The 10,854-nt window shown below is 40.0% G+C and overlaps 1 protein-coding gene across 3 annotated transcripts in view; it reads left to right on the top strand.

Moving 5' to 3' along the window:
- Window positions 1-975: 975 nt before the first annotated feature.
- The window catches only part of lpin1a (lipin 1a), a 31,156-nt gene continuing 21,277 nt past the window's right edge, over window positions 976-10,854 (top strand). Inside the window, exon 1 of one of the 3 annotated variants that reach the window (XM_083550440.1) lies at window positions 976-1,196. In XM_083550440.1, coding sequence (XP_083406566.1) covers window positions 1,143-1,196 — 54 coding nt within the window. In that variant the 5' untranslated portion in view covers window positions 976-1,142. Of the gene's footprint in view, window positions 1,197-9,714; window positions 9,941-10,854 lie in introns of those variants that run through there. The other 2 variants (XM_083550441.1, XM_083550442.1) reach the window with 2 other exon arrangements.

Below are 10,854 nucleotides of genomic sequence, written 5' to 3'. Positions count from 1 at the left end.
AGATGTATGTGTTTGTAATTGAGAACCCATGTGTCTTAAGAGAAGCTGGATGACTGAGTGGGTTCAAATCCCTGGCAGCCAGAGTCAGAGTTTCTTTAGAGCTCTGATAGTGGATTAAACAAGATACCTAAAATATAATATTTGAATATTTATTTTGTTCAAATGTTTGAATATGCTGTATATTAAAATATTTGAATATTTATTTTATATAAATATTTGAATTTGCTGTATATTTAAATCAACTATTTAAACAAATACAATCAAATCAATTGAATTTTATTTCTAAAGCAATTTTAACTACTAGAAGATTTTTTTTTTATATGCTCCACTTGTTGCACAAATAGTAAACCTGTAAACTGTTCTTTAACAAGTGCACATGTCAAAACCCTGAACATTAATGACATTTTTACTACTGTGCATAAATTAATATAATATATGTGTTGTACAAATGACATGCATATAAAAAGTCTTCTGGAAATCTAAGAAGGACGATGATGATGAGTGATGAGTCTCACTGTAACCTATAGATCTGAAAGCCTTATTGAAAACAAGTGAAAATAAACAGCTATATCCAATTACATACAAGTTAAAAATGCACAAACAAGACAAGATAAACCTGCACATATAAACAGACTATACATTTCATTCAACACAGATTTGTGTGCATGTATGTGTGTGTGTATGTGTTTAATAATCTTTTGTTTTTATATTTTGTGTTTGCTAGTTTAATTCATGATTATATCATTTGTAGCTATTTATTTCCCACCACTTTTATTCAAATAACATAAAGTATGTAATAAAATACTGATTTTAATGTTTGTTACATAACAGAATTACAATTTTTACTCGTCAGGATTTTTTTAAATGCAAGTTCAGACGTTATAAAAGCGTGGGAACATATGCTGCAGGGTCTTGTCAGGTTCTTGCAGTGCAATCCTCTCAAGTTGCTTTGGACTCCATTCCAAGAACATGCTCGGTAAAATTAGTACGAAACCTCCTCGAGCCTGGTATATAGACCACTGTTTGAATAGTCACACTGCCAAAGACACACATATTGTTTTTTCGGAGATTGGTTGTAAAATTAAGCAATAAGGACCTGATGGATTTTGGGGAGCTGTGAACTCCAACCAGACAATGGGATCATGCAATCAGAGGAGGAACCAGAAACAGATTCCAGTGAGACGAGCTGGATTTGGGTAATAACTTATTCTCTATTGTCTGATAACAGTTTTACCTCAGAATACTTGAAATTTTAAAATCAATTGAATTGAGATTGTAATTAATGATACTGCATCTATGATTTTCATTGTTGAGCTTTGATTTAAATATTTTTTTTTTTTAATTAATAATCTAAATATTTTGTAAAATTCTGGATGGAACTACAATTCTAAGTATACTATAACTATAACTATAACTATAACTATATATATATATATATATATATATATATATATATATATATATATATATATATATATAAAATAAATAAAAGCACATTACAATATATGAATATGCAAAAGTTGTGGACACCTCACTATACAATTTGTATGTGCTTCTTTAAAATCCCATTCCACATTCATTTAGGCTCTATTTCCTGTTATAATAACCTCCACCCTATGAGGAATATGTTACACTAGATTCTGGAAAGTGCTTGTGGTGATTTGCGGTGATTCAGCTACAAGGGTGTTTGTAAAACCAGGTACTGATGTAGATGAGGTGAGGAGGCCTGGGGTGCAGTCAGTGTTCCAGTTAATCAAAGGTGTTCAGTAGGGTTCAGAGCTCTATAGCAGGCAACTCAAAACCTTCTACTCTAACCCATGTAAACCATATCTTCGTGGAGCTCGGTTTTCAAGTTCAAGTGAAGGGAAAATAGTAACGCTGGAGACATTTTATATAATTGTGTGCCTCCAATTTTGCATTGTCAGGTGTCCAAGTACTTGTCCATATAGTGTATGTGATTTAGCAATGATGGAAAACTTTACTCAGGTGGATGGACTTCAGGATGTTGTTGTCTCTGTAGATGTGAAAATCCAAGAAAAGTTAAAAAAGGATCTGCTTATGTAAAATATCAGTTTTTCCGTAATTAACTAGACACCAATATACTTACTGTTGTCAGGTGAAATTAAACTTAGCATAGTTTCTGCATGATGTGTTTATAAATAAAAAGAATTGGATTGCGCTGCACAACTTGTAACCTAGTCCTGATTATTTAAGCAGAGAAGGTGGCATGACCGGCATGATGATAAGGTTGTGTTGCACGAAAGACGCGCCAGAGAGCGGACCAAAAACAAGATCTAAAAATATGCTCAGGGTCAATCTTTTGACAGCAAGACAAGTGTGTGAAACTTGTTTCAAGAGGGTCTGTTAGTATGTGACCCACAAATACTTTACCCACAAATCCAGGGGCTAGTTAGCATTTGGCAAATACACACGTAACGTGTTCAGTAGGTTTCGGTTACTAGATGTCGGTATTGTTATGTCGGGATGAAGCATTGCTTTAATTTGCCTACAGTTTTGACATCAACTTTGCAGCAAACTCTGTGCCACATATTGCTTCATTATGAAGCTTTGTCCTGCAAAGGTTTTGCTGTGATTCATGCAATCTTTAGTCATAAAAAAACAAATCTTTTGCATTTTAAAGGCAAAGGGGCAAATGATTGTCTTACAATCATTTGAAACTGACTTAGTTTAGTTTATTTCCTTTATGACAGAATTGTTTGTGTCATTGTGACATTTTTTATTTAATTATTTAATTATCATTATTTAATTATCATTATTATTATTATTATTATTATTATTATTATTATTATTATTATTATTATTATTATTAATAGTAGTAGTAGTAGTAGTAGTAGTAGTACTAGTAGTAGAAGTAGTAGTACAATTTTATGTGCACAGATTATACCTTTTTCAGTGCATGATTGCTGTTTACAAATTTTCACCTGTCACCAATTTACGCTCTGCTTTATAAGGCCCCCCGTTCTCACTCACCGTCCGATCTAATGTTCATACTAGCGATCATCCCTGGACTTGGATTATACCCGTTCGTGCTTCTACCTAAGAACCCAGCCATTATGGATGCACAAGCCAGTGCACTCTTAGTGCCGGTCCCAAGCCCGGGTAAATGGGGAGGGTTGCGTTAGGAAGGGCATCCAGCGTAAAACATGTGCCAAATCAAATATGCGGATCACAAATGAGAATTTCATACCGGATCGGTCGAGGCCCGGGTTAACAACGACCGCCACAGGTATCGTTAGCCGACAGGGTACCGGTGGAAATTGGGCTACTGTTGGCCGAAGGAGGAGAAGGAGAGGAGGAAGACGTCTACGGAGACGGCAGGGAAAGGAGCAGTGTAGGAGAGTGGAGGTTCGGGTTGGTACTTTAAATGTTGGTACTATGACGGGTAAAGGGAGAGAGGTAGCTGATATGATGGAGAGGAGAAAGGTAGATATGTTGTGTGTTCAGGAGACCAAGTGGAAAGGGAGTAAGGCCAGGAACATTAAAGGTGGGTTTAAACTGTTTTATCATGGTGTGGATGGAAAGAGAAATGGTGTAGGGGTGATTCTGAAGGAAGAGTACAGTAAGAGTGTAGTGGAGGTGAAGAGAGTTTCTGATAGGGTGATGATCGTGAAGGTGGAAGTTGAAGGGATGATGATAAATGTCATCAGTGCCTATGCTCCACAAGTGGGCTGTGAGATGGAGGAGAAGGAAAGATTCTGGAGTAAGTTAGATGAAGTGGTAGATGGTGTACCTAGGAAAGAACGATTGGTGATTGGGGCAGACTTTAATGGGCATGTAGGTGAAGGGAACAGAGGTGATGAGGAGGTGATGGGTATGTATGGTTTTAAGGAGAGGAATGTGGAAGGGCAAATGGTGGTAGATTTTGCTAAAAGGATGGAAATGGCAGTGGTGAACACTTATTTTAAGAAGAAGGAGGATCATAGGGTGACGTATAAGAGTGGAGGAAGGTGCACACTGGACTATGTGCTATGCAGGAGATGCAACCTGAAGGAGGTTGGAGACTGTAAGGTGTTGGCAGGGGACAGTGTAGCTAGACAGCATCGGATGGTGGTCTGTAGGATGGTTTTGGAGGCGAAGAAGAAGAGGAGGAGAGTGAGGACTGAAAGAAGAATAAGATGGTGGAAACTTAAGGAGGAAGAGTGTAGTGTGAGGTTCAGGAAAAAGGTCAGACAGAGGCTCGGTGGTGTTGAAGAGGTGTTGGATGATTGGGCAACTACTGCAGGAGTGATGAGGGAGGCAGCTAGAAAAGTACTTGGTGTGACATCTGGAAATAAAAAGCAAGACAAGGAGACATGGTGGTGGAATGAGGAAGTGCAGGAAAGCATAACGAGAAAGAGGTTGGCAAAACAGAAGTGGGATAGACAGAGTGATGAGCAAAGTAGGCAGGAGTACAAGGAGATGCGGCAGCAGGTAAAGAGGGATGTGGCGAAAGCCAAGGAAAAGGCATATGAGAGGCTGTATGAGAGGTTGGACACTAAGGAAGGAGAAAAGGATTTATACCGATTGGCCAGGCAGAGGGACCGAGCTGGGAAGGATGTACTGCAAGTTAGAGCAGAAAAGGATGGAGAGGGAAATGTCTTGACTAGTGAGGAGAGTGTTTTGAGAAGGTGGAGGGAGTATTTTGAGCAGCTGATGAATGAGGAAAATCAGAGAGAGAGAAGGTTGGACGATTTGGAGTTGGTGAAGCAGGATGTAGATAGGATTAGTAAGGAGGAAGTGAGATCAGCGATTAAGAGGATGAAGAGTGGAAAGTCGGTTGGACCAGATGACATACCGGTAGAAGTGTGGAGATGTTTAGGAGAGATGGCAGTGGAGTTTTTGACCAGGTTGTTTAACAGGATTTTGGAAGGTGAGAAGATGCCTGAGGAATGGAGAAGAAGTGTGCTGGTACCGATCTTTAAGCATTAAGGAGATGTGCAGTCTTGCAGTAACTACAGGGGAATTAAGTTGATCAGTCACACCATGAAGTTATGGGAAAGAGTAGTGGAAGCCAGGCTGAGAGAAGAGGTGACAATCTGTGAGCAACAGTATGGTTTCATGCCAAGGAAGAGCACCACAGATGCCTTATTTGCTTTGAGGATGTTGATGGAGAAGTATAGAGAAGGACAGAAGGAATTGCATTGTGTATTTGTGGATTTAGAGAAAGCGTACGACAGAGTGCCAAGAGAGGAGTTGTGGTATTGTATGAGGAAGTCAGGTGTGTCAGAGAAGTATGTGTGGGTGGTGCAGGACATGTATGAGGACAGTGTGACGGCAGTGAAGTGTGCAGTAGGTACGACAGACTGGTTCAGGGTGAAGGTTGGACTGCATCAAGGATCGGCCCTGAGCCCTGAGTCCTGAGGTCAGACAGGAGTCTCCCTGGACTATGATGTTTGCGGATGATATTGTCATTTGTGGTGAGAGTAGGGAGCAGGTTGAGAAGAGCCTGGAGAGGTGGAGATATGCATTGGAGAGAAGGGGAATGAGAGTCAGTAGGAGTAAGACAGAGTACATGTGTGTGAATAAGAGGAAGGGCAGTGGAGTGATGCGGTTGCAGGGAGAAGAGCTGGAATAGGTGGAGGAGTTCAGGTACCTGGGGTCAACAGTGCAAAGTAATGGAGAGTGTGTTAGAGAAGTAAAGAAAAGAGTGCAGGCAGGGTGGAATGGGTGGAGAAGAGTGACAGGAGTGATTTGTGATAGTAGGGTATCTGCAAAAATGAAAGGGAAAGTTTATAGGACTGTGGTGAGACCTGCGATGTTGTATGGATTAGAGACAGTGGCATTGAGTAAAAGACAGGAGATGGAGCTGGAGGTAGCAGAGCTGAAGATGTTGAGGTTTTCGTTGGGAGTGACGAGGATGGACAAGATTAGAAATGAGTTTATTAGAGGGACAGCGCATGTAGGATGTTTTGGTGACAAGGTGAGGGAGGCGAGATTGAGATGGTTTGGACATTTGCAAAGAAGGGACATGAATTATATTGGTGGAAGAATGCTGAGGATGGAGCAACCAGGTAGAAGGAAAAGAGGAAGGCCAAGGAGGAGGTTCATGGATGTGGTGAGGGAAGACATGCAGGTAGTTGGTGTGAAAGAGGCAGATGTAGAGGACAGGGTGGTATGGAGACGGATGATCCGCTGTGGCGACCCCTAATGGGAGCAGCCGAAAGAAGAAGAAGAAGAAGAAGAAGTGCTTCTACCTAAGCTTCTGTCTGTGTACTACGGCAAATAAAACGTACTGACTGTATTCTGGCTTCTGACTCTTGATCTGAGCGTGACAAGTAGTTTGCCCAGACTTGTTGACATCAGAACAGAAGGTGGTCAATGTAAGAAACGTGCAGGCCACCAGAATTCATTTTTGGGTGGAGAAGAGTGACAGGAGTGATTTGTGATAGTAGGGTATCTGCAAGAATGAAAGGAAAAGTTTATAGGACTGTGGTGAGACCTGCGATGTTGTATGGATTAGAGACAGTGGCATTGAGTAAAAGACAGGAGGTGGAGCTGGAGGTAGCAGAGCTGAAGATGTTGTGATTTTCATTGGGAGTCATGAGGATTGACAGGATTAGAAACAAGTTTATTAGAGGGACAGCGTACGTAGAACTTTTGGGGACAAAGTGAGAGGCTGATTGAGATGGTTTGGACATGTGCAGAGGAGGGACATGAGGTATATCGGTAGAAGAATGACGAGGATGGAGCCTCCAGTAGGGAGGAAAAGAGGAAGGCCAAGGAGGAGGTTTATGGATGTGGTAGACATGCAGGTGGTTGGTTTGAAAGTGACTGATGTAGGGGACAACGTAGTATAGGGACAAATGATCCACTGTGGCAACCCCTAATTGGAGCAGCCGCAAAAAGAAGAAGAAGAAGAAGAAGAAGAAGAAGAAGAAGAAGAAGAAGAAGAAGAAGAAGAAGAAGAAGAAGAATTAATGATGCTGTTTACTAGGAACCAAATTAGGTTATAATTAGGAATCATTTGCAAACCGTTAAATATTAAACTAACCTTCATCTGGGAGATCACAGGGATTATGTATGTGAATTTTTTTAGCTGTTATCTGGTTGCATATGTAAGATTTATTGTTACAGAAAAGCTGTTGCTATCAAACATTGTTTAATTAATCAACTGAATCAGTGTAATGGTGAAAGAACAGATCAAATAGGCCAATCGATAGAGGGTTCACGAAGAAATTTCATGCTACCTTGTAAAGGTATTTTTTTGTATTTTTAAAATACAGTAGTTTAATTTGATACATGGTGTGGCTGCTGTATTTTGTAGTTTATTTTGATACACTTAAAGTTAAGGTATTTGGTATTTTATTTTAAAATACATTTTGACAGACGTAGCTAGATAGATCAGCTACCAAACCTATTCGAAATACACTCTGCTGTACCAAATGAATCAGGTTTATTATCTAAAACAACACAACGGGTTCATGCTCTGAACAACAGAGCTCCTTCCATGGCTATCCAAAAAGCATAGAAAACAGAAAACACACTGAATAAAAGAAAAGAATCCTGAACTAGGGGAATGTCTCCCACACCACTCCTCCCTCCTCCCACTACTGCATATAGTACAATCAGCAGGCAACAAGCGATCAGGCTGGATTTCTGTCACATGGCCATATGCTCTCTGATTGGTGCCAAAGGCTCAGCCCAAGCAACACCCCCTTTTCCACGAATGCAGACTTGAAGCCGGAGATCCTAAGGAGTTCCAGGAGTTCCTATTCCCCAGTGACAAATCATGTATAAAGAGCAGTAAGGCTCAAAAAATGCATTTTCTATCATGTCAATATGTTATTGTATTTTAGGCTTGTATTAAATAGGGATGATTATTATGTAGATCAAAAATATTATTATGCATTTACTTTTTGAGTCAGAGCATCTCAGTAACCTTTGTGAATACAAGGACTACAGAACAAGGGGCCGTTCCGAATCATTAACTTAGTTCCTAGAAATCCCTCATAAGTATGCAGGGTACTCCCTCTAACTGCTAAGTCAACAGGACAAACAGGGTTGAAATCAGTAAAGATATGATCTCTCTCACACATACACACACAGAATGGGGGTGGGGCGAGGAGGTGGGTTCGGTTTGGGCCATGTATTCTTGAGCGCCTCTTTTCCAGGAAATCTTAGAGGACATGACAACTCCATGACGTTAAGCAGAAAAACAAGTGCAAGATTACTGTAGGACAGAGTATAGTTTTTTTTTAAATCTATAATAAAAAATATTGTATTTCATTATGTACACCATATACAGTGAATAATAATATAGTAAAAAAAGGCTGACTAACGATGACGAACTTTGCTAATAATTCAAACTCAGTAAGCTCTAAGAGTGATCTAACAGAGCATAATGTGTAGAAAGGCAACCTTGAAACGTTAATTTTGATTAGTGTTTTCCTATCAGAGGCACTGATGAATAAATTAAACTCAATGAAATGAAAATGAAGTGTAATAAAGCTCTGTCACATGATGCCTATGCCTAATTGTTTTATAAGGTAATGGCAGAAATAGAAGGTCTGCAAGTATGTGTACATATGGGGAGTCATAAATCCTAAGACCGTAAGCACATGAAATAGGAAACATACTGTACCTTTATTTATTACACACACACACACACACACACACACACAACACACACACACACACACACACACACACACACACACACACACACACACACACACACACACACACGAGCGCGCGCACGCGCACACACACTCCAGCGGGGACATAGACTGGCAGTACTGCAGCTTCAATGTCTGATCAGAGTGGATCAGATAAGAGTTTGTTTGCATTAATGTCTAGCCTTCTGCAGGATTTATTTTAGGCGTGGATTGTGTAGATCTGTGTACATGTGTACAAACGCACAGATCCTACAAAACTCCTGTCTCACAGCTTTGATCCTGACCTGTCTGAGTCCTGCTTTTGTCTCTTTGGACTTCTTTAGTCTTTGTCAGAAGGTAAAGGGGCCGGTCTGAATTGTGTATGAAAGTGTATCTGAATTAGATTTCTTTCCAGGGTATATATTCCTGCCTTACACCCATTGTTCACAGACTAGGATTGTAGGGTCGGGGCCCAAGTATCGCCAAACTGCCATGTTTGGGTCCCTTGTGCAAGGCCCTTAGCCCTCTGTGCTCTAGGGGCGCTGTAACATGGCTGACACTGGATTTTGACTGCTGCTTCGTAATATCACTGGGATATGTGAAGAAAGAATTTATATAAAGTATAAGTATAAAGTGCTATAAAGTGTATGTGACAAGTACAAGGCTTCGTTCTTTCATTCACTCTCATTGAATCATTATAGTGATTCGTTTTTGTTTTTGTTTTGCTTATTTATGTGAAATGTCTGATTCTAATTGCCAGGGTTTTTTTTATTTTTATTTTATATAAAACTTGATTGACAATTTATTGGGATTCAATTATGATGATACTCATCCTATACCAGAAAAAGTGTGCCTTTGCTTAACAAATTCTGCCCTGATACTGAATGTTTATTTCAACCAACACAGATGATAGTACACAGGATAGTATATCCTGTATAACATGTACTGTATATAGAGACCACAATACAGTGAAAGGGTTAAGTGATGACGTGATTCACTCAGGGCGGGGTCTGAGCTCCATCCCAAACAGCATGCTCCTCTATTCAGCTGTGCATTCTAGTGCATCTAATGCTGGAGTGTTTAGGGACACTTTTTAGTGCTCTAGTGGGTGGCTTGGGACGAGGCCAGAGACACAGAAGAGAGGGAGGACTGTTTATTTCAGCCTGCCTTTAATACAACAGCATTGGAGCAGAGGACAGGACTGGATACATTCACTGGGAAATAAAGCAGAATAAGGGAATACTATTGCATGAACAAATAGCAGGGGATATTTCTTCATTTCTGCATTACTGCAGGTTGGATGATGGACTAATGTCACTCCAGTGTGCTCCTTTTCTGCACTGTAGGTAGCTCACTGTTATTTATAATGTATTTATAAATTCTGTTTGCTTGTTTATCACCAGCTAAGACACTTATTCTTGTGGTTTTTGTTATACATAAGGTGTATTGAAAATGTAATTTGTGCAGCACTCCTGCCACTGTCACTGTGATCATTTCAACTGGAAATATACTATAATGCAAATAGATACAATAATGCAATGTGTAAACCGTGTCCTCACTTGCAGCCTACATTATTGTCCCCTCTCAATGTCCTTTTTAAACGATTTTCAGTCTTGTGCTGAATGAGTCAGCTGACAGCTTTACTCTATAGTGTGGGTTACACACAACCTCAGTGCACACACTGCACTAACACTGTGTATTATGGGCTTGGAAAATGTACAATACTGTGGCTCTGTATCGAAGCCCTTGTCATCATTCATTCCATTGCTTTGCCATGACAATCAAGAGGAATGCATTTGCAGTCTTTTGTGTTGGGGCGAATGTTAAGGAGGACTCACAATGGCTTCAGTAATGCTTTATTGCACATTATTCTTTTTAGTAAAATAAAATACCTAGCAGTCATCGAAATTTCTTAAAACTGTATTGTGGTGCATTAACAGGAATCATTAATGCAATGCATAACATAATGCAGATGCATTTCAAGAACTTTAGTTTATATTAACATTAAATATCAGAATGGGGTTCTAGTTTTAGGGCTGTTTGAGTGATGACTGGTTCGAGATGACAGAAAAGCCATGGTAATTCAGATCAGCATTCTGTACACTTGGGGGGAGGGGTGACTTAGTGGTTAAGGCATTGGACTGTGGATCTAAAGGTCATGAGTTTAAATCCCAGCCACACCAAACTGCCACTCCGGGGCTCTTGAGCAAAGCCCTTGACCCCATCGCTGCCAGGTTGTATGAATGAAATAATTGTAAGT

This window comes from Silurus aristotelis (assembly GCF_946808225.1).
Source record: "Silurus aristotelis genome assembly, chromosome: 9".
Classification (NCBI taxonomy): Eukaryota; Metazoa; Chordata; class Actinopteri; order Siluriformes; family Siluridae; genus Silurus; species Silurus aristotelis.
This window is presented reverse-complemented; position numbering and strand designations above follow the sequence as displayed.